At 41.4% G+C, this 26,712-nt stretch overlaps 1 protein-coding gene across 1 annotated transcript in view; it reads right to left on the bottom strand.

The window, feature by feature from the left end:
* Positions 1-914: 914 nt before the first annotated feature.
* Positions 915-26,712, bottom strand: part of ERC2 (ELKS/RAB6-interacting/CAST family member 2) — a 728,571-nt gene continuing 702,773 nt past the window's right edge. Inside the window, exons 14-15 of the mRNA XM_049640744.1 lie at positions 16,381-16,515; positions 915-1,290 (exon numbers count right to left, since the gene is read on the bottom strand). Of these exons, the coding sequence (XP_049496701.1) occupies positions 1,264-1,290; positions 16,381-16,515 (162 nt within the window). The 3' untranslated portion in view covers positions 915-1,263. The remainder of the gene's footprint in view (positions 1,291-16,380; positions 16,516-26,712) is intronic.

Genomic DNA, 26,712 nt, shown 5'->3' on the forward strand with positions numbered 1-26,712 from the left:
GACCTGCAACAGGTTTAACTAAGCAGTGAAACACACCAACAAAACTGTCACTTATGGGCAAAACATACCAGTTATTGTTTTAAAATTCGCCCGAAGCACCGCTACCATGTAATATGAAGGCAAGACTTGGGAAAGGGCATATCTGCTAAGTTATCCCCCAGAATTGCCTCTCTAATCACAGACATTTGTGACATTTCACATTTGTCCCAGAAAAAGAACCACGTATTGAGTTCTTTTTGACCATACAAAATCACCATGGCACACAATTGACCACATTCCTTGTTCTGAACAAAATGTCATATACAGTATCATCAGTTCAACAGCATATTCTATGGAACCATAGGTATTCAACTCTGGGGAGTTAATGACTTGTTAAACAACCTGCAGTATCCTGCAGAGGTGTGATTCATGGCAGCAAGGCTCTAGGATTCAATGTTCCATTTATAACCATGTGGCAATTACATGTGCCACTGTTCAATTATAATGCAGATAATACAGAAATAAAAGGTAGGTTGTTAATGGCTAAAAATCATCCTTTAAAAGAGCAGACCCTCTAAAAAATGCAATGTGCAAAATTTATAATTTACAAGTTCCATAGAAGCACAATTAAAAAAAAAATGCAACAGGTATAAGGCCACTAACCTGCCAATACTGAGATTTCTATTCTAATTCATTTAAAGAGATACAGTTACCCATTCACCATCACTATGCCTTGATCCTTGTGTTTTCTTCAAAACTGCCATAGAAGAGATAGTACAATCCATCAAATGGGCTTCTTAGAGATGACAGTTTCAGCTCCATGAAGGTATACAGTTTTATTTTCCTTGCCAAACATGTGACAGAACCAGGACATGAGAGTCACAACACCACACTGGTATATCTGGTAAAAGCAAGCAGTTGGCTGAAAACCGCTACTGGAGAATAGTGACAATTTCTGAGTCCACAATCATGCCTTGAAAAGTGTGTATAAATCCTAGCAAGGGCATAGTTTATGTCTTAAATAACACAGAAACATTTGAATCGTGCTCAACCCGGCCCCAACACGCCAGAGCAATAATGTGGTTGTGGGGAGGGGTAGTAGAAGGAGGGGTCTCTTGGGGGTGGTCACAGAACACAGAAGCAGGGCACGGTCACAAACATCAGCGAACACAATTGAACACACATACAATACAACACCAGAATGCAATTTTTAAAAGAAAAATGATATAAAAGATGGTTTCTCACCCCTCAAAACAAAACTGGAACTTTGGTTTACAGGCCCGGCTATGCCCATATGCCCTCCTCGTCATCCTGTGGCCGGCCCGGGTAGGGAGGTGCACGGAGAGGAGGGGAGCACCGGAATGAAAGAAGAGAAGGTTAGTTACACCGTGATGCACTGGAAAGGCACACTGATCTTCACTTTGTTTTTTAATCTTAAAGAGTGAGGAAAAAAAAATCTATAGTAACTTAAGTTCCACATCACTGACTTGTCAAATACATAACTCAGTTTTGTATCTATGGCAACCCCCACACAAAACATTCCACCCACCCAGCTCTGACTCTGTGTCAAGATTGGATTAGAAGATTAAAATTAGTCTACATTAGCAGATGATTATATTTTTGGAAAGCATGCAATCTGAATTGCATATGCCTAAGGAGTAGATTAAACCTTTTAAGTAAGCAGAGAAGTAATTATAGTAATCAAATACCCTTAATTTCTCTTAAGCTTAGAGTATCAATAAAGGCTGAAGAAGAATTAAAAAAAAAAAAAACAAAAAAACTCCATCTCCTTGGGTGGAACAAACTTTTGTAGCATGCAATAATTCACGTTGGTTATTTCACAAAGGCTCAAACATGCTGTGATCTTCTTGATTTGTCAGGTTCTGTTTGCTCTCAGCATAAAAGAGGATGTACACGCCATGGAATGATTATACATTTGCATGGAATGATTATACATTTGCAATCAAATAAGTTTCAAAGAGAAGAGAGTAAACTTTCAATTCAGTAGAATGCTTGTAGAAAGAGAGTTTTGTTTAACTTAAGAATTGTGCTCAACTATGGATAAACTGAAACTTATTTGGTCTGAATTCTTGTTGTTGAAAATGTTTCCAGAATGGCTCTGGCCACTTTCCTCACTTAGTGAAGTGGCCAATAGGCAGAAAAATTGAATCTTTGGAGACAGAAGTAAATCTACCATTCCAAGGTCATGTTTTGAACAAGAATTCTCACTTTTTACTGCAGGACTGAAACAAAGTGTGGAAGACTGAGTGGTTCATATCTTGGTCTCACACATAATTTGGGAGCTGTGTCCTTTAATAAATCCCCAATGAAATCAGGTTTTGCCATGATTTGCTTCTTTGTTTTGAAAACTAGGAACAGGAAAAAAAAATAACTTGGATCATTTTCTCACCATTTGGACTCTTATTGCATAAGTTGTTGTAATATTTGTTTGAATCATATAAAAATGCCAATATTTCACCATTTTTGACCTAGAAAAACAGCAATATAGTTCAGTCTAATCTTGCCAACAGGCTAAGGTGATTTTCATCAACTCAAACATTCAGATCTGTGGCCTTTGAAGTGAGTTTTCATATAATTTGTTTTCTTTGTATTTCCGTGTATTTTATTTTATGCATTTAAAAATATTCTGAGAAGAGGGCCAGGGTTTACCAGATTCCCAAGGGGATCTATGTCCCATAAAGGGTTAACAATCCTGACTGATTTGAGTCTATCAAGTGATTTGCACAGAGTCTGAATTGGACAACTCAGTGTGAACTTGCACTGACAGTTTAGATAGGGATATTCTGGCAAAAAAAATAAGGTACAACTGATCATTTTAGCTGGGTCTTCTCTTGTAAAATTTATCTGTGCTTATTAATCACTACACAATCTAGCAATTGCTCCTGGCAATAAACTTCTCTTTTCCCTACATAACTTGAGAAATACTATTTTTATATTCATTAAACTTCCTCCCGGGTTCCTGTAGAAAAGCAAAGTTGATGTCCCTTTTTATGCTAATGAAGAAGGAAAGTCAAGTCAAGGGACCCCCAGGCATCCACAAATGGGTTTCAAGGGGTCTAGCCACTCCTTGAAATTCAAAGAAGAATGTTGTGGGTATGTGTGTAAGTATATTTCTCTGGATGGAAGCCCTAGCATTCATTATAACATTTTTGAGCCCCAAAGTCACTGCCATAGGGAAACTCTAGGCACAGAGCGATGTTATGATTTGTCAGTCACAAAACAAAATAGGAGGTTTCCCTAAAATGCAGCCCACAGCCCCTGTTGACCGCTTAGTCTAAATGACTGTAAAATCACTTTCCTTGCAGGGAAGTTTATTTCATTTTGCATTTAAAACCCCAAACATGTATACATTTAGTTTGTTTCAAATCCATTCATGGAGGGTTTTACATTTTAAAGAAGAAAGAAAAAAGGAAAGCCACTGCCACCAAAATCTACCACTATTTTCTTAACAGTGAAATGTGGTCTAATGCAAATCACTTTTAGCAAATTAAATATATTAAAAAGTGGTAATTAATTATGATTGAAACAGACAGGAGTTGTAGGTTGAAAATATACACTGCCAATATCACTACTGTGCCTCGTCCACCATAGGAATAAAAAGGAGCTCCCAGATGTCCAGGGTTATTAAAAACCAGATGTTGAGATCGACGTCTTGTATGCTGGTGAATAAAGTAAAGAAATATGACAGTCCAATATAAACTTTGCTAACATTTAACATGGCAGAAATGTGGATAAATTCCTTTAGTGAACTCAGAATATTATGCATTTTTTTCAGGTTTTTTTGTTTTTAAAGTTGAAAGTTTTTAACTGAAAATAGAAGGGGAGGTGGTGGCCATTTCTGGTCTCTCTAATCTTCAAAGCTTAAACATGAATTGACCCTAATCACCAAGTGATCTGGGTCAGAGTGAGTGTCCGCTTGGGGAATAAAAAACAAAAATGCAGGAGCTAATCAGAGGGGGAGCTCCAAGTACTTCCAAACGTTCACAGCTGTCTGACTCCTGCACTGCCTACATCTTTGTATGCAAATATTAATTTGTTCAGCAACCTTACTGCACAGAAATGTAAATTTGGGAGCCAAAAAATAAGAAACAGATAAATGTCACTTGAACCCTAACTTCATGCCAAGTTATTTAGAAATTCTTGGGACTTTCAAAATGCATCTATCAGGTCTGGGAGAGTCTGTTTCCTTGTTTCTCTGTTTCCAAATCTACTTTGCATTGGCTTTTCTGGATGTGGCCTGGTGTTTGCTCCCTCGCGTGTCCTTCTTGAGTGATTGCTATGCCAGGAGCTGCCAAAATATCTGGATGGGAAGAAAGCCTCTATTCCATCAGTCCTCTGTGTACTTTTTTCCACAGCATCTGGGGATGGGAATATACAAGGTGGGCTACAGACCAGAGCACAGTGACCATAAAACACAGCAAATTTGGAAGAGCTGGGAGGCTTAGCTATCAAATAACCTCAGGATGAATCTATAGCTCCAGAGATTATATGGGGTCTCGATGGAAATCCTGCAGTACCAGATGCTGGGCCCTAATGGGATTCTCTAAATACTAAGATAAAACAAAATTCCTCACTGGATGGGCCGCTCACAGGGCTATGTTGATGACAAGATCTAAGGACAAAGGAACGAGCCATCATTGACAAGACAGGTGACTTCCTTTTGCTGGGGGGGAGGCATTTGTTAGCCCCAGCAAAGAAGCTCTGGGAAGGAACTCTATAATATGACATGATAAATGGCCCAGTGTAAACTTTTAGTTGGTCTCTATTTTCAAGTATTGGCTACAACCAGCAAGCAAGCCCTAGCTTATCACTGAATAGTTTTTCAAAAACACCTGCAATTAGAATTAACAGTTAGCTTTTTTTCTTGAAATTGGAGGACTAGGTCCCTAAAAGGGACCTTACTGTCACACCTGTCCTAACTGAAAATGAGAGCAAAATTATGGAAGCATCACTTTCAAATCAGCCCACAGCCTCTGTGAGAATTCAGCTAGCTGTCTCTGCCAGAAAGTTCACCTTGGCTCTCTTGAGGGAAGGGATGCAAAGAGATTGTCCTGATTCTAACAGGGTCTGGTGTATACAGTCACCAGACCTATCCCTACCCTACTTCAGTACATGCCTTCTCTGAACTTTCTGGAAACATCAAGCCCAAAGATTCTGCAAACTTTGGCTGCACAAGTCCTGGAAGCAGGACTAGAGTATGGGATTTATGATGTGCCCTGTGTCTGGGTTCAACCAAAGCAACTCTTCTTGGCATTTCCAACTACGGGCTTGGCCAGAGCCAGGGAAGACAAACACATGTGTAAAGGAAACCTATGGGTATGAATCTGGAAAACAGGGACACCTAGCCTTGTCAGAGCACTAGTAAGTTTATTCTCAGGGTCAAGTCCATATCTTCTCTCTGGAGACCTTCCATCCATGCCTCTCACCTTCCCTACCTATGGATGGATGTCTCTATTCAGGTGATGGGGTCAGGAATGTCTGTAAACTCTTACATGATCTGTATTTGTTATAGCCTTTATCTGTTACATTTGCAGACCCCAAAGAAGAAGAGAGTCCTATCTAGGTTCAGATACCTTCTTTGTGCCCTGTTACAATATAAATGTTAGCTTATTTCCGACCTGGACTAGAAATGAGCCCGCAGGTATTAGCACCTGTTCAAGGTTTGAGCAAGGCCGCTTTCTGTGTTTCTTCACTGAGTCTCCCCACAGCCCCATGACACAGGCTTGGGGAGGCTTCGTGCAGATATGGAAAGGAAGTCTCAGGAAAAAAGATCAGGTAGCTCACCACAGGACACCTGGCTAGGAGCTGTGGAGCCAGGGTCAAATTCCAGTCTGCCTGACCACAAAGGTATACCCTTCTGACATGTGAACTCTGAAGCCACAGAAAGAAGAGCTCATGTTGACCCCAAAGCCATTTGTTGGTTCTGCTTTTCTCAGCTCTGAAGTACTTTGGACTTTGTACTGCCCTCTTTGCGAGCTATTGAAGGCCCTGGTTGGAGTGGGATGGCACAACTTAGATATGGTCTCTCTGGTTCTTCAAAGAAAGAGAACCTCACATGCACACAGTACCTGTCCCTTAAATGGGCTTATATCAGCAGCACCCCAACAAATTTCAACGTCCCTAAGGGGAAAAGGAGAGCCTTCACTCACTTCATATGGCCTCACAATGTCTCAGATGTGGGAATTTGACAAATTATTTCCAAATGAGTAAGTATATAGGATCAGTTTCTTTCTTTTCTGAATGACTCAACTCCTCTGAGACAGAAGGCTGCCTAGATTCCAGAGTTTCTTAGAGTTGCCAAGATTGTGTTTACTTGTTTCTCCCAAGAATGGCTCTTTCCTCCTTTGCACTACACCAGCCACTTTCCTGGTTTATTCTTCCAAACCCAGTTGGTGAAAGCTGACTGTCACTGGCTGAGCGGGAACTTGACAGGAGAGGTTAGTTCTTTAAAAGACACACCAGGGTATTCCTCAAGGGAGAGGCAGAGACTAGAAGCCTGTGCTGTCTGGGGTGGTTCTTCTCAGCAACTTCAACTCACAGGGATACCCTGAGGAGGGCAACTATCTGAGTCCTTTGCTAAGCCATCAAAAAACATTACAGAATTTGGCGAGGGGCAGTGGTTGGCTTTCTCCTTCACTTCTAATGAAGTATCTTCAGGCATTTTCTTGATTTGGCGGGGGGGGGGGGCTTCATCGTGGGGCAACCTGAAGAAACTAGTTTTCTATTTCCTTCAAGCAAAAGTAATTCTGACAAACCAGTCTTTTGTACATGGCACCAGATCTCTCAGCTGAAAGATGCAAGATACCCAGCTGTAGATGGAAATACTGGAAGGCTCTACGTTGGCCAACAATATTGTTTCAGAGCCCAAAGTCAACATCTGTTAAAAACTGAGCCACTGCCAGATAGTCATAAAAAAGGGGTGAGGGTGGAGACAGGCTTTATATTTGCTCCCTCATCCATCAGTCATTAACACTTGGCTTTGTTAAATACAGTGAAAACTGTGTTTTTAACACGATTCTGGTTCTGCTATTTTCTGGCTAGTGGGCAACCAAATCCCCTAGTTTCTTGACTCGTCATTTCTTCAGCTGCCTCAAAAAGAAAATGGGATCATATCCTGACCCTGACACTTCACAGGGTGCCGACTGAATTAAATTGGAGAATGTAAATTAAACCACTTTGTAGATGTTACAAATATATACGAGTATAACTAGGCACACCATCCCTGTTGTTAGCATCTGATAAGTTAACTGCTGTTGCAACAAATTATTTGACATTGCACTAAGGCCAAAGGCCAAAGGGTAGGTGTGAAAAGGACCTGATAGTGTATAAAACCATCCGTACACATTTTAGCATCTCAGGGGGTGTTCACAGCTGGAGGCTAATCAGATCATTCATTCATATAGGGATACTGAAACAATTTTTAAAGTGCTATTGTTGTATAAGTAAGGTAGTTTTCAGAATGTGTGCGTGTGCCCTATAAGTTTAAAAGATGTTTCCAATTCTCCTTCCTCTGCTGTTCCCTTATCTTCAGGGTGCTGCAAGTGCCTGGTGTGTGTAAGTCAAACGTGATCCTTATGACATCAGTTCAAGAAAAAAAGAGAAGCAATGGTGTTTAGCAACAGAAAATAGATTTCCCGGCTTCCAGACATTTCAAGGTTGGCCACCTCCTTTCAATGGGGGAGCCTAAGGGCTGCCTCTTAGACAAATGTGACTGGATTAAAGCAGCAAGTTGAAAAGGAATCAACCCTCCAATGTTGCCAAGATGAGTTACATCTACAAGCTGGGGAGTGCAGGCTGTGTCTGAAAACCCCTGTTGACTCAAAGGATACTGCAACAAATCTTTTAATGAAACCCTAATACTGCAAACAAGATTTAAAACTAAGAGGAATCAGTAAAAGGGGGGATGAAAACTTTACCCCAAATAGAGTAAGACTGAAATCTTCCACAGGCTCAAATCTTCTGTAAGGAAAAATCCTTTTCTAACAGGAGGATCCTGCCGCATTAAGCAGCTCTGCCTTTTTCCCAGGCGTGAAGACACTGCCTGGCAAGGTTTACCAAATCGTGCCCTCATGTGCTTACATGTCAGGAATTAACATCACACCCAGATTAAAGAGCATTGGTGACAACCTGCTCATCTGCAAAGCTAGCTTCCCAGGGGCTGTCACCCTGCCTCCCTTGCTCTCCTGTGGCTTGTGATGGTTGGGTGAGCTCACAACTGCTGGAGGAGGAAGGAGCCATTAAATGCTCTCCCAGCAATGGTGCAGAGGTTTGTCCTCATGTCCCTTTTTACCTGTGGCTTCACAAAGACCCTGGCAGGGTCATTCTAGAGCTTCTGCTCTTAAAAACAAGCAAACACATAAGCCGCCACCTTTATGTCCCAATGGTGAGAAACCACACATTCCTCCTGACTTGTGTTTCAGTAGCTTTGGGGATTTTTCATCGTCTTTGAGGGATAAAGAAAAAAGTGACATCGGAGCCATCTTTCTATTTCGTCTACTTGAAAAAACCTGCTGGGTTTTAAACAGCATCTTCCAATCCACTGGTGATAAAAGGAGTACCAGCAAAGAGGCAAATAATCACAAGAAAAAAAAAAAGAATTTGTGAAAAAAAATATGTGTGGTGGTGGATGTTGACTAAACTTACTGTGCTAATCACTTCACAATACATACCTATATCAAATTATTATGTTATACGCCCCAAACAAATATAATGTTAAATGTGTTATACCTCAGTTTTTAATTTCTAAAAAGAAAAGAGACAAGTGGCTCACAAAATTTATTTCAAAATGCATCCCAGGGTATCTTTGGCTCTGTGACGGGACCAGCCCAAGAGTGGGAATGGTCGAAATCTCTGAACCCTTCTCCCAACCAATAAACATCAGCCCAACAAGAGTCTTCTTCATGGGGTTTTGAATTTGAAGGCTTCATCCCTAGATGAAACCAAAACCCAACGCTTTGTCCAAGAAGTGGGCCATGAAATTAGGTCTGCAAAGTAAAAAACCTGATTGTTTCTTATTCAGACTGGCTTCAGGTATACTAACTTGAATGGGAAACCAATAATAAAAACCTAACATATGTAACTTTTCTTATTAGGTTACTGTCACGAGGAACTCAAAATTTCTACTTTTCTCCATTGTTCTGTAACTATACTTTAGTAAGCTCTGATACATGGTAGTTAATTTTTCTTCTATGTAGGAAACATGAAAACCTATTTACACACACGTATATATGTATATATAATGTAGATTCAAACATGTACTCAGGGGAAGTTAGGGAGAGAAATTCCTAGTTAAACATGATCTTGAGAAATTCTTCCATATGTGGAAAAGTCCTCAGTTCGTCTGACATATAGCGATACATACATATATACACACAGGACACTATGTATACATTTATCCCACATTCATTTAACCTCAAAACATAAAATAAATTCTTTTTTTCCTCCCTAAGCAAAAGCTAGGAATAACAACTCTATATACAGAATCCATCTTCGGAGGGCAACAGAGTAAGTTAAACCCCTTGTCTGTTTGTTAGAATTCAAAGGCCTGCACTTTGGCTAATCTGTTGGTGAAAGTACAAGGCAAAAGCAGGGGCATCAATCACAAACCCCATCTACCATTTCCCAGACAGGGGCTGTGGGCAAGGGGGGGAATCCAAGGGCCTTGCGTTGGCTTTCTGAGAAGTAATAGGGCCTGGGGAGGGGCTGCTGTGACAGCTTCATTTTCCTGGTGGACAATGAGATTCCACCAACTCCTTATTGACCAAACATGAAATGCAGGCCTCTGGGACGAGGAGGCACTGGAGGAGGGGGAGAGCAGAGGGCTTTTACCACACATGTCTGGGGCTAAGAAATACCTGGGATTTAGAAATGTTGTCACTGGCCTCTGGCCACTACCCTCAATGAGGACCTAATTGTAGGGATGGTTAGCAATTCCTACATGAAGGCTCTGCAGGACACTGACTAATTCTATCTGAGAGCGGGTACCCAAGGCTCAGGTGTGTGCAGCATGGACAGAGGTGGGAGGACAGGAGGGCAAGAATGCTGTTTTTATTTTGAGCTAACTCTACCTTATGGCTTTTTTGTCTGTAAGAAGAGGGAAGAGGGGAGATGTTTGGAGACAAGAAATCTCAAAACCAAGGTAGCAAGGGTTATAGCCTCTGTGAAGCAGAGTACAGGTACAGTCAACATGGGTGGGACCACTAAGATCATTTCATTACATCCTAAAATATAATCTGTATATCTGTCCCATATATACAGCTTGAAAAGAAGGCCACATCTAGTTCTGGGTTCTTTAGTGACCAAGTTATTTGATAGCTTATGAGAAAATGACAAGTGTCTAAAGTAAAATTCTATGAGAATTTTCAGCAGAAAATTGAAGTGGACATTCAGTGTTCTGAATTGTGTTCAGTCGTACGAACTCAAGTCTTGGCTGAGAGCTAACACGTACCAGGACCACACAGTATCCAGGGGCAACAGAGAAAGAACCACAGTTCACTATTTACATTTGCAGATAAATTTTGGAAATTGCTAAGTGGAGTGAGCAATATTTAGGACTAAGGCAACCAATTTTCAGGGAACAGATTAACAGAGTGGACACCCTAAAGTTAAGGATGCAAAATGGAAAAACCAGCTTCTGCCACAGTAAGATCACTATCTTAAAATGTGCCCAGAGTCCTGGCAGATCTGGTAGCAGCCCCTGGCCCACTGAAGCATCCTATGCTTTGCTCTGGAAACCAGAGCCTTGCCCCTGCCTTGCCCCAGGTCCTTGCATGTGCAGAGATCCATAAGTGAGTAAGCAAGGGAATGTGGGTCCTGGCAGTGCCCTGCTAAGGGCCCTCTTTAACCCAGAACAATTCCCCTCCCTCTCTGTACCATGCTCTCCACTGCTTGAGGGTCTCACTGTGGTAATTCCGTGGCAGCGGGAAGAGTTGTAGAAAGCTAGGGTAATTCCCTGGCACAGGGACAGCAAGAATAAAGAGTAAACGGGAACAGGTGAAAGGGGAGGAAATGAAAAGATAAAGGCACATAACAGAAGAATGGAAATAAAGACAATGGGGGCTGGGGGGAATGGAAACAGAGCTGATGAAATGACATTTTATTTCAAGTTTGGAAATTAAATTTAAAAAGGATAAAATTTACCGTAATTCAGTGGGAAAAAGGAACAAGAGCACATTTGTACTCTAGAAAAGCTGATGTTATAGGCATGCAACCGTATTTAATATACGTGGTTGCATAAATACATCCATACTGACAGCCAAAGAGGTTTGCCACCAATGTACAGCAGTCAGAGACTCAGGACCTCATTGTAGGCCTGCTGATTGTCAGGTGTGTGACTCTAAATAATTAACAACATCCCTGAGCTCCAGCTTCTTTACATGTACAATGGGGATACTTTCATCTGCACTTCCCATTTTCCAAAGGTACCAAGGGAATAATTCCTTCAACAGACATTTATTGAGTGCCTACTATGGGTCAGGCAGGTGTGAATATGCTTTGCAATACATAACAAAGAGTATGAATGGAACGTGCAATTCAACCACATTTTTCCATAATAATTTAAGAAGTATTATGTTTCCATGCTCTTGAACTCTGTAGCTTTCCTTTTAGAAGTAGGATTTCCATAAGTAAAATGTGAAATTTAAATTTTAAATTGGTCTTCAAAGTAGTCAAAAGTCCTTGAGCTTCCCAACTCCTGTGTGTGAGGGAGAGAGAAGAAAGGCAAGTTCTGGGCTTGGAAAGTGGCCATATATTCTGAGGTTTCCAGACCAGAAATGTTTAAGATTTTACTATTTAGGCTCCTACAAATGAGAATCAGAGTGAGACTCTTTAACAAATGGAAGCATATTTTGCACACACAAAAAAATAGTGTGATCTAGGTCCTTAAAGATCCAATGCCCAACCTAAGAGCCAGGCACAGGAATGTGAGTTCTGGATGCCAAAGGGCAGCCTGAACAAGGCCTGGCATTTTGAGGTGGCTGGAGTGTGGAGTTCACTCTGATGATTTTCTGCATACCTGGAAGCCACTAGAAGGAGATTAATAAAATACGATTTTTTTGTAGGACAATAAAAATCATACGGTGTTTAGAAAAGTAGTAAAAAGACTTGACATAATTGACATGGCAAAGAAAGACAGTACTTATAGAAAATAACAGATACTGATGACAGGTACATAGGGCATTTAGGAGAAGTTGAGCTTCCACTTAGCTTTTCTAAAATCAGTCTTGGTAACCCCACTAAAAATAAAATCACAAATGTGGTTCCAGTCTGTCCCATTTATTCTTCGGTCCTTGTTGTTTCTCAAAGCTTATCAGTAGCTTATTGTACCCCCTTGTGCCCACTTCTTGGTTTGAAAACTTCCTAAGGCATTATTACTGAAAAGTGTCTGAATGATCTACTTGGACATTTTCAGTGGCTATGGCCATCATGGGGACAGGCCACCAGTTACCACCTACTCCTTTCTTGGGTAGGGGTCTAGGCTATTTATTGCACTGGTACACCCTACTGACTTATGTGATCTCTAAATTGTCCCTTCCCCTCATAACACTCATTTTCAATTCCTGAAGGGCTGTGTATTTATGATTATCCTTGTTTTCCTGGATCCTCACCCTTATAATGATTCCTTTAGTTCAGATCTACTGGGTTATTGGTGGGATAACTCATTCTCAGACATTATAGTCTTTATAAAGGTATCCCAAGAAATGAATGAAAGAGGCACTCTCATTTTCTGGTATGCAGAGCACAGCAGAAATTGCCTCAAAACTCCACCTTCTGATGAAAAACTCTGCTGGAAACTGGATCACTTATGTTTTAAACCGGGTAGTCTGTTTCTTCACCTGATACTCTGAGAACAGTATTTTTCAGAGCACAGATGTTACTAGAAAAGAAAAGAAAAAAAATTCTATGATCAAATAAGTCTGGGAAATGCTGGATTAAATAAAATTGGAGAGCTTTCTTTCTTATATGACTTTGTAGATCCTTTGATCTGCTAATTGCACCAAGACTCTCTAAAATTGAGTTATAATATGCAGCATTTTCCCAAAATTCTCTGCTCACTGAATCTTTGTTTCAAGACTTTCCTCCTGGGACTAATGTTCCAAAGGTTACTTTGGGAAATGCTCGTCTAGACTTAAAACCCTTGGATTCAGTTTCTCCTGAGGAGAAAGCAAAATCATTGTGAAGGAGAAAGGAATGGGGAAGAAATGGAAAAAGAATCTAATTCTGCAAGTACCGAGCAATACTTAAATTGAATTTCCTAAGGAAAAATGAATTTCTCTGGAAAAGTAGCAAAGTGACTGGTTTTCTTATATTTCTCTATTTTCATGTGTTTTGATCTTTTTATAAAGCTCAAGAGACAATGGCAACATTTTGTAGCCTCTCTTACAGAAGACACTGTTGGTCAATTCTCAGGCCACAGGAAACTCATGGCTGGAATATTCTCAGGAACAGAATCAGGAATTGCTTGGAAGAGACCTCTCCCCTTTAAGTCGCTTCAGTTAACATGGGTACATCATGGACATTTAGTTTAAATTTTATCTAAATCAATCATTGTTCAGACTCTTACACTGCCACTTTCTCCCGAGATATACCTCCACTCCACACATATTAGTATATATGTTTGCACAATTTTGAATAGAGTTTGTAATCATCTAGGAAAGACTTCCAAGCCTTCAGATGACTGTTACATTGTGGAACTTAGTTTACAACAACCCATATTTTGGTATATAAGCTGTTGGTGATTATAGCTGAGAGCATGGTTGTCCTAGACCTGGGACTCCTAGTCAAAAAGATCACCAGCCCAGAGGATGTTGCCATCTCCATCATTGGAGTCAACCTACTCATGCCAGGTCTTCTTAGTCAACTCTCTTTTCTAATTGAAAGAGTATATCAAGGAAGCCTTATATTTTTGCTGACTCCAATTTAAAACCACAAAGTTATCCTTCTGGTCAAGGGTATCACTTTCAAGGTGAACTTCACTGAAGAGTTAATTCCTAAGTCATGGGCCCTTCGTTAAATCATAACTACCTTTTAAATGGTAGGTTCTGATTGATATGATCCAGAAAAAAACCGAAAGAGACATCTGATAACCTAGATTTTTGTCTTCAGACTAGACAGCAAACTCCCTGAAGGCAGAGGTTCTGTCTTGTCCCTCATGTTCTTTCCCAAGGCCAGTGTAGAGGCTGGCATGGAATATGTGTTCCAAGTATTAGCTGAGCAAGCAAATAATCAGAAGCAGGGCCCAACCTAGTCAGTCCACTACCTCCACCCCCCAGTGAGGGCTTGGGTTTCTCATTTGTAGAAGAGGTTATCTGCCTCTATGTCCATGGGTCACTTAGAGTGGTCACTGAGATGAAGGATGTGAGAGTGGAAGACCATCACCATCTTCCTAACAGTAGCGATGACAAAGCTCCTGATGACACATCTTAGCCAGACACACCTTGAGGGATGCTAACTCTTCTGGAAAGGGCATTGCCCCAGAGCAATGACTTCTGCCCTATGACAACCTCTACTGTTTGTTGGTGGACAAACATAACAGGGTCAACCAAGCTGGCGAGACCTCTATTTTGTGATTAAAGATCTCTGGAAAAACAGCAGGAGACTGGCTTTTGTGAGAAATATCGTTCACAAAGGAGATAAATTTGATCTGGTATCCGGTTTCTAGCAGGACATATTAGCATATGTGTCTCTGTGATGAAACAAGCCTGTTTGTTACCTCAGCAGGTCTTTGTGTGACTCACTCCCCTAATTTGGCTCCAAATCCTTCTTTCTGCCTTATGGTGCTCTCTTTTCCTCTCTCTGGGGGAAAGCCCAGGGTGGCCTTCTAGCACCAATGAAACCTCACACTTACCCCTTCTGGGAGCAGGTCAAGGAGCAAAGGGCAGTATGGAAAAAGGCAGGGACCAAGAATAAGAATGAAGATGTTTAATTAGTAGGATGTCAGGTATACTAGGTTGGGTGACTGGTGGTAGGGATGGCAAGGGATGAGAATTGAAAAAATAAAGCTAAATCAAAGCAAAACCACAGGCATACAAGATAATGACATGAAATTTATCTCTCTCTGTATACTTTGCTGATTGCCCAATTAAGAACCATTTTTGAGAGCTAATAACATGAACTGGTGCCTTTCTGCACTTGGCTTCAGAAATCTAGATGTCCTATAAGAACATCTGCAGTGTTGAGGACTCTGAGGGCAAATGCTTCCGGGTAAAAGGGTAGGGCCAAGCTGGGGTGGGGGCAGAGGGCCTCCTGGTTGGAGCTACTTCACTGCATAGCTCCAGGGAGCTCTTCTTATGTAGCATGCCATATAAATGGCTCCCCCGGAGTTGTACTCCTGGTAAAACATCTTGGAGACTTAGCAATCTTAACTTCTCCTTTGGGATGTTAGTGACATGAGATGAAAAGGAAACAGAGCCGTCCGGAAAAAAAAAAAAAAGTTGTAGAGGCATAATAAGCACCTCCTCCTCCAACAAACAGTTAAACCGCTCTTCACACAGGTAATTCCAATAAGCCCTCCCCCTTCACATATCCAGAAACATATAACAAAGGCATTCATACTTATCCAGATGATTCTATTCCATTACCTATGGCCCCATCGCTCTTGAAATTTATTGTGTAGGTTACACTAGGATTACACACACAAGAAGCTCAGAGTACCATAAAGGAGAAAATACTATTAATATTTTTTTATTAATATATAACCTGCTAGTTTGCATTTAATTTCATAATGTCCATGAAATTCACCTTCAGGAGTTTTAATCCTAAACACTGTAAATAGTTTTTATATTTGCTGGGTGAATGCAAATATCATGGAAGACCACAGGAGATTTTTGTTTTTGTCAATCCTTCTTTTAACTTGCTTTGCTTAGTCAAGGGAGAAGATAGGGTCCAAATCAAATAAACCAGACCCTTTGACTTCACCAGCTAAAATGCAAGCAAAACTGATTTCTCTTCATGTTGTTTTACCCCACAGTTAATTTGTATCACTAAGGAATTTTCTAGGAAAGTACTCAGCAAACTCAAGGCTTCTCTGGTTGCCAAGCTCATGGAAACGAAGTGCTTTCTCTTAAAACTCTGAAAGAGACATTCCAAAGTAACCCACCATTAGATACTGAGCCAGCAATAGACTTCATATCTATGAAAATAGAAAGGAGGGGAGGAAAGAAAATGCATAACATAAACAAGAACAGACAAAACCTTAAAGAGGAAGGAGAAAGGAAAACATTTAGACTCCTTGAGTGATGGAAATAAATACCAAAGCTATTAGTTTCAGTTCAAAGGACATATCACTTTATGCTGTTTATTATTTCTTGAGGATTATTTATTTTATCTTAAAATATCCAAAGGGTAAAAGGGGTCCTGGAGGTAAGCGGCAGTGAAACTGACCTGGTCGGGAGAGGGCCTGTGATTGGAATGTTGTGGCCTCCCAGGAGATCGGTGGTGGTGGTGGTGGTGATGGTGGTGGTAATGGTGGTGGTCCTCATCATAGTTGTCTGCCATCAGCTTCATTCTGTTCTGGGTCTGCACAGAACAAAAACCAGAGAAGATTCCATCAGGAGCTGGAAGACCAGCCAAAAAGACACAGGGCAAAATTACAGCACCTATAGGGCTCCTTTTGTTCCTGATCTAGAAGTTTTCATTTTTAGTCAAATTGAAACTTAATAAAGAATGCACCATGCCATTTGGTAAAAGAGCTTGGACCTACATTAGATGTAAGTGCACTTCCCCCTATGTGATTTAAAAGGGGGAAAAAAGCGGATATATACCTGAAGGTGCTTTGTTTTACATTATCAAGCGATCAGACAGGTCCAGAGTAAGCTTACAATCACAAACTGCCAACAATCACATCCTACATCCTAGAGCAAGCGAGAGAAGGAAGCCCTGGATGAAAAGATGGGAAAGGGCTGGGCAGAGACACAGAACTACAGACATGTGATGGTCTTACAAGACAAGCCAGAGGAATCCACTCAAAAGCTGCCAAATGCAAAAATAGTGATGGAGATGCTATGATGGCTTCTAGGGAAAGCTCTCTATGGACAATTTAATTGATAGTGCTTTTTGGGGAAATTGAGCAAAAGGAGCAAAGTTGATGTAGAAGAGCTGACCACTGCAATTTATGCCCCACTATGTTTGTCACACGAGGCACCTAGGTGTCATGGTTTCAATTCCCAGGACATACAATTGTACCATTTTATTATGTAGGGCAAGAAACAGACCAGCAATGAATTGACCTAACAGGGTCATAGAACCTAGAAAAATGCCTAAAGACCATGGAAAAAGGCAGATAAAAATATCCAGCCCAGAAAGCCAGGAAATGTAGAGACTACACGTGTGTATTTGGAGATAAGACTGTCTGTATTCAAGCCCCACTCTATGTCTTTGCTGGTTATGTGGTCTTTTGAGAGTTAACTATTTGTAAGCTTCAATTTCCTCAACTATAAATTGGAGTAATGGTGTCTCCCTCCATGAGGTCACTGTGAGGAGCAAGGGATACAATGGGCTTCAAGTGTCAGTTATGTGATCCATAATAGGCTTACAGTAAAAAATCAAATGCCATTATTACTAATATTTTTGCCATTGTTGACAGTAAGAAACCTCTCCTTCTTATACATGGTATGTCCTCAGCCTGTGGTACCTCCCCCAGCCACCTTCCCTCACCTCCTCCTTCTGTGTCTGGCTAATTCACAATTTTTTCTCTAGGAGCCTTTTCCTGACCCCATCCCTGATGCCAGGACATGTGCGTCTCCTGCTTATCATCACTCTGTAACCTCAGATCTACCTGTCCAGCTGTCGGTAGACTTGAGGCTGTTTCTTTCCCCTGTCTCTCCCCAGAATCTAGCACCGGGCCTAGTAGATGTAAATACACTGTGCATGTTGCTGCAACGAGGGACTGAAAGAAAGAAGAGCCAGGATTTTGAGGGATGCTGCCATCCTAGAGGTGACTGCACACTTGTTTTTAGCCAGGGAAGGTCACTGAGAGTTGAGGACATCTCAGGAGTTGTCATAACAATCCCACTGGTGGCTTGAGATGATAGCGAACCATCAGCACTTCAGGAGAGCTAGAAATCAAAGGCAGAGCCTCCAACTGGCTGGAATTTTATTAGGTAATATAAATAATACTTTGATAACAATTCTGGACCTAATATAGTGTATTCTTGTAGCATGTTTCATGTACAATCTAACTGATCCTCAAAACTTTCCTGGGAGGAATTATTACTATCCTCACTTGCAGCTAGAAAATCAAGACAGAGATTTCAGCCCCCAGAGTCTCATTTTTACATAGAACATAGAGATTTCCTGGGTCTTCCAATTCTCAATATCTAGCCTTTGCTCTTTGCCATGCTACTAGCAGAAAAGACAAATAGCTAATCAAGCAGAAACAGCTTTCCCATAGATGCTTTGGTTCTGTTAAGTTTTGGAAACACTTCATATCCCAGTTCTATCTGCCAGTGGATATCTCATGATTTACTCACCCCATTTTGAAAAATGTGTATGATATCTGAAAGTCCTCACAGTGGGTGTAACAAAATGCATGTGTATGGTTAAAAACAATAAAAATAGAGGGAAAAGTCCACCTAACAATTAAATAAAAAATCCCAGGCAATCTTTGGCAGCTGATAGCAATTTCACCCTTCTCCTGTCCACTTAAAGTGTCAGAAGACCCAATGGGCAAGTTACAGCTTGTGAGAAAGAGCAGGTCAGTGGAGCTGTTGCTGACCAAGTACTCAGAGTCCCCTCATTCGGCCTGCCCTCCTACAAGTGATTCTCAAATACAGTGTTCACGCCTGAAATTCACTCCAGTATTGTTAGGAACCTGTACTTTTGAACTCATGAACTAATAAATCTGAAATTGTTTCTTCTAACAGAATTCTGAGAGCCTGAAGGGAGCTGTAAGACCTGCCACGGTCAAGAAGGAAGGGGCTCACCCAAGAATGAGCGATGAAGCCTAAATGAACAAATAATAACTCTGCTATTGTAAACATCATAATGTCCTTATCCTTTGGGGAAGCTCCTGTGATTTTATGAGATTATTTTCTTACTAGCAACAAGCCTAAAGTTTCCTACCTTTGAACTGTATCCCATAAAAGAATGTACAAGCTAAACAAGATGCTATATGCAGTCCTAAATGTGTCTGCTGAAATGAGGTGTTGGAGAATAGGCATGTCATGGGATAAAGACTGTAAATGAATGATGTCATCTTTCCAATTTGGTGCTGAAATATAAATAAACCATGTTGTTCATGTGAATACCAGATCTGGGGGAAATGTACACAGAGCAATTGTGAGCGGAAGAGGCTTCTTTTGATTAGTCTGGAATGGAAGAGAAGAGTGTGAACCAGAGATGAATAATGAGAATTTGGCTTGATACTCTAGACCATTTTTATTTATCTTGCTTGTAACATATCCCCTAAACTGTGACCGATTTCTTACAGGCTGGATGCTAGTTTTCCCGTCTATAAAAAAAGTTTGACCAATTCTACTCACTTAATTGTCGAACTGAAAATGGATCTCTTTTATTATTTTTTTATGTTCATTTATTTATTTTTGAGAGAGACAGAGACAGTGTGAGTGGGGGAGGGGCAGAGAGAGAGGGAGAGAGAGAATCCCAAGTAGGCTCCATGCTGCCAGCACAGAGCCCAATGTGGGGCTCAAACTCATGAAACTGTGAGATTGTGACCTGAGCCCAAACCAAGAGTCGGATGCTTAACTCCCTGAGCCACCCAGGCGCCCCTCTTTTGATTTTTAAAAAAAATCTATATTACCTATCCTCATCTCCGCCCAATTATATTGGCTTCCTAACATACCAAGAATGGTCTAGAAGGGTGAAAAGACATGAATAAATCTCCCTTGAAGATCGATGGAAGAAAAACTATAGAAAATTGTAACAAAGATAGCATGTGTTCAAAGAACTCTAGACACGCTTACCAGGTGACTCCATGTGCAATGGTTCATATCCCTGCAGTCGACAGATACACAAGGTGCCCACCACAAAGCCTTAAATAGCAGTTCTTCTGGGCAGTCATAACTTGAATCTCAGGAAAATCAATACAGAGTTAGAGAGAGGGAGAGCTTTCCACAGCACTGCACTTGGGAACTCGTGGACTCATTTAGCAATGCACCGAGGCCCATTTTTATTTCCTTTTCAGTGTCTACCAAACTGCTGACCTGACACGTTTGCCTTTGGCTAACTGTGTTATATTCATTTTACTATATTATGTCATGACTGCTGAGACAGATCTAATCAGATTTTATTTTCCACTTCCTCTTTCTTCCAGGCGCCACCTTATTTCTCTAGGGCGAAAGACTCCTCTAACAGCTCTCCCGCTGCACTCTTGCCTCCCACTGAACACAATCCATAGCTGGAGTGACATCAGATCCCTGTTAGTCCCTGGATTCAAGCTCCTCAGAGACTCCCCACTGCCCTCAGGAAAAGAGCCCCAGCTCCTCCACAGCTTACAAAGCTCTTGGGCGGTAACTGCTTGCTGTTCATTTCCAACCTCACCTCTTGGGCTCCGTATCCCCAGCCCTGGGATGTGCCATTCACAGTTCCAGTCATGCTCTTCATTCTCCCTCCCTTCACCTGAGTTATACCCGTTAATTCTTCTGGCCTTAGCTTTAACACCATCACCTCCAGGAACGCCTCCCCCGAGCCTGCCACAGAAGGGATTCGGTTCTCTTCCACTGCCTTCCCCAGGATCATGTAGCCACCTCCAAGCTCCTTTCCATTATAGCACTTATCCCAATGAATGGTAAATAATCATGTGCCATCTTGGCTTTCTCCATCACTAGGTTAAAATTCTCTTGAGGAAAGCACTACATCTGAATCCTTGTACTTACCACCTGGCACAGAGTTTGGTGCATATGTAGTAAATAAATGTGTGTCAGATAAATGTATGGATGTATGAAGGAATGAATAAAATGGGTGTAGACGATTCTGGAACAGATGAAAGGGAAAAGTGTACACTTAGCTTCTACGATGAGCCAGCTGAGTATATAAATCTTCATGTGATAGTTTAATTCTTCCTATTGTGTATTTGTTTTTGATTGCTGTTCTTGGGAATGGGAGCACAAGTTAGTATAGTTTTGGAGATGTTGGAAAAGCTGAATTGGTTTTCTTCAAGATATATTCCATTCTTTAGTAAAATGGACCCAGTGAAATACTCCGTGTCCCTGGTTAACTTACCTCATTAAGAATAAAAGGATTGGGGGTGTTATGGGATTCATTTCCTTACTATCCCCTAGCCTTTAGAAGAGCAGGAGTCTGTAGAATACTTTTGTTAGTACCAAAAGTCAACCATGGAAAACTGAAACTTTATCCATTAACTAAAATCCCTGATGAACACCATCTGTGAAAAGGTGCCATATACTCCATCTCTTTGACATTTCTGAAGAGTTTATCCAAGGAGCTCTTGAAACAAAATGAAAATCCTTGATTGACTAGTAATAGACTCAATAGCTTAATGGCAATATGTAGCTATAAAAGTGTAATATTAAAACTGCCTTTAAAAATATTTTAGCAAGGTGGCAATAATGAACTATGCTTTGATCAGTCATCTGGATCAAGTTAACAATAAAACCTTCATGAATATGGTTTAAATAAGAAAAAAATATAATAAGATTTGTTGCTATGGGATATGGAGATAATACCATACAATAGCAATTACACTTTCTTCTATCAGGTTTTGTTTTCTCCCTTTTTCCTGCCAGGGAAATATGAAATAGTCCAGAACTCTTCTACTGGTCTTGTTTCTGCCAAATCAGAGCAAGGTCAACAGTTCTTGTCTCAGAGCAAAAGATGGAGAAACCAGACAACAACTGGACAGTGAGGAGGCAAGGGATTTCCTGTACATCCACCAGGCCCACATGGCAATGAATCATAATTGAGTGGCGTCTGGGTTCCAATGGTTGGGTCACTCTTGGAGGACAAAATGAAGCAGCAGGATGAAGAAGCTATTAGGGGAGTGTGCCACATCAGGGAACTTTATGGGATTAAGTAAGAATCAATGATGGAAAGGCTTCCACTGTGGACACTGCACAGAAATTCATTCAACACTTACCAAACTTCTGTAACCATAAAGAACAATGATGTGCCAGGCTAAGTGTTTGGTTAGTATACTTGCGTTGACTCCTTGCTATTGAGATAGCTATTCTTATGAGACTTCTTTTACAGTTGAGAAACCCAAACCCATCATTGCTCAGCTCCACTCACTGGAGGAACAGGACTGAAACCCAGGTTTCTGACTCCCGAGTCCTATTGTAGTGAGGTGAAGGGTAAGGTCCCAGGCCAGAGACTGGGGACAGACAAAGCAAAGATAAATAAGACATGAGGAATTAGAGGACTATGTCACAATATGGGAAGGAAAAAAAGAGGGAAGGGATTGGTTTACACAAATGCCCAAAGACTGGAAAAATCCCCTCCAGCTGAGGGCAGGGGCATCAAATAAGGCCCCATGGGTCAGATGCCCTTGAACTAAGACTTGAAAGTTGGCAGGGGCATGAGTATAAAGAAGAGCAGGCTGGGGAGATTCCATGGTAAACTCACCTTGAGAGGAAAAACAGATCAATAGGGGGACTGGGATCCAATATATGAGAGGTGTGTGTGTGTGTGTGTGTGTGTGTGTGTGTGTGTGTGTTGCTTTCTTCATTCCCATATTGGATGTGGGGAGAGTAGGCAACATTTGAGATGATAATTAACTATCTTATTTCTCAAAAGACCTTATGAACGTGGGGCATTTGGGAAGGTATTTAAGACAGAGCAATAGTCATATGCTCACACATGTCAAACCATGGCATCTCTGAGAAAATGAGCCAGGCTCTGGACATCTATGTATTTACAACTGTCTATACAATCTACTGCTACAACATCAGTCCTGCCTTGAAAACTGGTCTCATATCCTCCAATTCATTCAGCTGATCAGTCCTTTCTGACTTCCCACTGTGTTAGAAGCCCTCCCTCAGTCTTTATTTATAAATGGAAAATTAGTAGGTCACCATGGAGAGTTTAGAAGCTATTTTTGCTACCTATTCATTAAATGCCGTTATTTTATTTTATTTTTAATTATTATAGAGAATGTCATATCCTCTTGTCTACCCTGGAAGTCACTTGCAGCTTGAATGGACAGTCCTGGATGTGCTGCTATCTTCCCATCTCAAATCCATGTACCTCTCTGCCTGAAGTCTTCCTCTAGCCACAGGTGCAGGTTTGGCCAGGGAACAGGGCAGGCCAAAGTGTGGGGAGTTCACGTCCTTAGAACAATGCTCGATCTATGAGGGAGGGAGGGAGGGAGGTGATGGATAAATAACCAATGTCCCAGTCCTTTTGTGGGACCATCCTATGGTATGTTTCAGAATCTCTCAAAAGATCCTAGCAGACTGTAGCCCTGGCTGATTTTAGCAGGTAAGCACACATTAATTCACCTTTATTGGCATTTTCACATTCTGTTTCACTTCTCAATTTTCTCATCATGCTTCTTGGGATCACCTCCCAAATAAACTACCTGCACCAAATCTTTGTCTCTGGGTATGTTTTTGTGAGAACCCCAGCAAATGATTAACAAGCCTATGTCTAACTTTTGCACAGGACTAACATTCTTGTGACTATCAGGCCTTTCCATGGACAGCTCTTGAGATTTCTCATCACCTGGGAACATAGATCTCTCATCTTTTCTAGGGGAGTAACATAGACCTGGCACTAGTTCTGTTTCTGCCAAATATTTAATATGAGACTTAGGCTGAATTACTTTTCTATGAGCCTCAGTTCCTGTATCTATAAAATGGGCAAGAGAAGAAAGAATGTCTCTAGCATGAACCAAACTCCACATAGATAAGATGCTGGTCTATTGCTCTTATTCCTTGTTGTACATTTTGCACGGTTTTTCCTTCTTTTTTCCTTCTAAAATCAAGGGAGAGAAATTATTCTGGTAGACTACTTCCTGCTGCCACCTTAGGAACCTGAAGAGTTCCCAGAAAGGTTGTAGACAACAACTGAAGGGAAAGCATGCTTGCCTCTGTTCTACTACCAGCCAGTGCATCCCATGGGGGGGGGGGGGAGAATTATCTACAGAGAAAGAGTTCTATGTGCTCTGCCAGTAATGGGGAGGTTAGGATTCTTCACAGTGGCAGAAAAAAGGCCAGCATTATGAGATGGAGTCACCTATAAATATCAGTGATGACAACCAATGCTTCCCCAGGCCTGCTGTGTGCCAAGCACAGCAACTTTGCTGTTGTCATCTAATTTAGTCCATTACACCAACAGCGATGTAGGTTGAAGGTGAGGGGCATATTGAAGATCTTTTTTTGAGAGAGAGAGAGAGAGAGAGAGAGCGAGCATGAGCAGGGAAGAGGGGCAGAGGGAGAATCAAGCAGGCTCCACACGGGGCATGGAGCCCAATGCCAGGCTTGATCCCATGACCATGAGATCGTGACCAGAGTCAAAGTCAAGAGTCAGACACTTAATGGAATGTGAGCCACTCAGGCACCCCTCAAAAACTTTAATAGCTGCTATAACAGGGGCAGAAACCAAAAGAACCAAGAGTGACTCAAATGCAAATGACCTTGTTGTCAGTCCTGGTAGAGGCTGTTAGTATCCCCACTTTACAGATGAAGAAACTGAGGTTTAGGAAGACTAGGAAGTTTACCCAAGATCACACAACTGGTAGATTTGGAACTCTAATTCCAGAGCCTTCTATGTAACTACTGTACCCTACTGCTCAGATCCATAAGGACTGACACCTGCATTAAAAAAAAAAAAAAAAAAGATTGATCTGGGAATGGGCTCCAACTCTCTGCACAATGACTCTAGAGCTGAGAAGAGAAGCAGTTCACTTTATTGATTTTAATGTTCTCTGAAAACAATGAGACTCAGACATACTCTAAAATCTTGATTGAGTCTCAAAGGAGTCCATGTTGCTGACCGACCCTAATATAAATTCAAAAGTCATTACCCACAATCCATACTAACTTTTAATGCTTCAACCAAGATGGTTTTGCGGCTAGGCTAGGATATTAGCAACTGCAGACAACCAAGGAATTTCTAACATCCTGAGCACTGTTGGAGGGGGTGGGGTCCGAGGGGTGGGCGGGAGGGAAAAACTCTGGAAGTTTCTACCACAAAGTTACTTAGTTAAGCACAGGTCTGTTTAATTAAGTAGTGGGCAGCACATGCTATACTTAGCTTTTAAACACTTGTAAAGTCCTCTTCATTCATTTATCTTACTTGTCACTGACAAGCTCTTCAAGGACTGTAACAGTATGCAGAGCATGAAGAGCCTGGGTAAACAACACATATTTTATGTGGAGTCTAAACTATTTCAACTCAGAGAGTCAATAGAGGGTCTCTGGAAAAAAAAACAAAAAAAAACAAACAAAAAAAAACCAAAACAAAAAATAGGCTGTCCTTCTAACTAAGGATGCATTCTCTGCATGGTCTATTATGAGTTTCTTCAGAAAGTGAGTTTCAAAAATCAAATCCCAATTTTTTAGTTAAAAAGAAAAAAGGGGGGTGGAAAGAAAGGAAGGAAGGGAGGAAGGAAGGATGAAGGAAAAGAAAGAGAAGACAGATGAAAAAGGAAAAGAAAAAAGGAAGAAAGAAACAGAGGAGGCTATTTGCAGGCACTGGGATTCAGACTCTGTAATTGTGTTGACAGGGAGGTTAAGGTCTTCATTCAATTCACACAGTCAACAAATATTTATTATCACTGGCCTAGGCAGAACTGGCATTACCACATCATCTCATCAACTAATGAATTAAAAACACACACAAAAAAAACCACCCCAGTGTCTAGCCTAACATAATTAGCCAATAAATTGTAAAATGCCAGTGAGTGACAATTCCAAGGAGAACTTGAAGGACTTGAGTAGCCCAGCACACCTCAGGAAGGGACAGAGAGTCTTACAAGACGAGGGCTAAGAAGACCAGTGTCCACATACCTGGAGATATACAAGAATATTCACAGGGAGTAAATGGACTTTGTAATAGTTATGGATTTACTTAAAAATGCATTTGAATGCAACAAGCACATCAAACACAGAATTCATACAGATTATATCAGAAGACATGGAAAACGTAGTGAAGGTGGTTCTCAAAATGACTGAAGCTTGAGACACCCTCATCAAGAGGAAAGAGCAGAGCAGCTGGGAATGGATTCCGTTGCGGACAGCAGAGTCTGGAATCTGGAGTAGCCTGGGGAGAACGAATGCATCCCCAGGAACTGTGAGAGGACAGAAGGACATTCTCCAGGGGCTTTTGACCTCAACACAGAACTGGGAGCAAATGAAATCTGGGCCTGCTCCCAGTTCTGAAGCTGAGTGGAAGGGCATCAACCCAAGACCTCCTCTGCACCTCAGTCCCTTCAAAACAAGACATATGACAACAAAAGGGGGAAAGAGGGAGGGTGTGAGCAACGCAAAACATGTGGTGGGGCTGTTGGCCATTCTGCACACAGAGAGAAGCCCAGGGAGGGGTGGGGAGGCAAGAGCAGAGGTTTGGCAGGGCGCAGGGGCCTGGCAGTGGAGAGCAGGAGGAAGACAGTGAAAGACAGCTTAGGCCCTGGACAGAGAACAAAACCCCTCTCCCCAGCTGCTCTCACACTTGGGTAAAACAATTGGAGAAAATGTAAACACACTCATTAGTAGTTTTCCAATCAGTTGGAAAACAAATGAGAAGAAAGAAATGGCAGCGGAGTGTCCCAAATACCAAAATTATGAAACATTCCCTCTG

Source organism: Panthera uncia, chromosome A2 (assembly GCF_023721935.1).
Source record: "Panthera uncia isolate 11264 chromosome A2, Puncia_PCG_1.0, whole genome shotgun sequence".
NCBI lineage: Eukaryota > Metazoa > Chordata > Mammalia > Carnivora > Felidae > Panthera > Panthera uncia.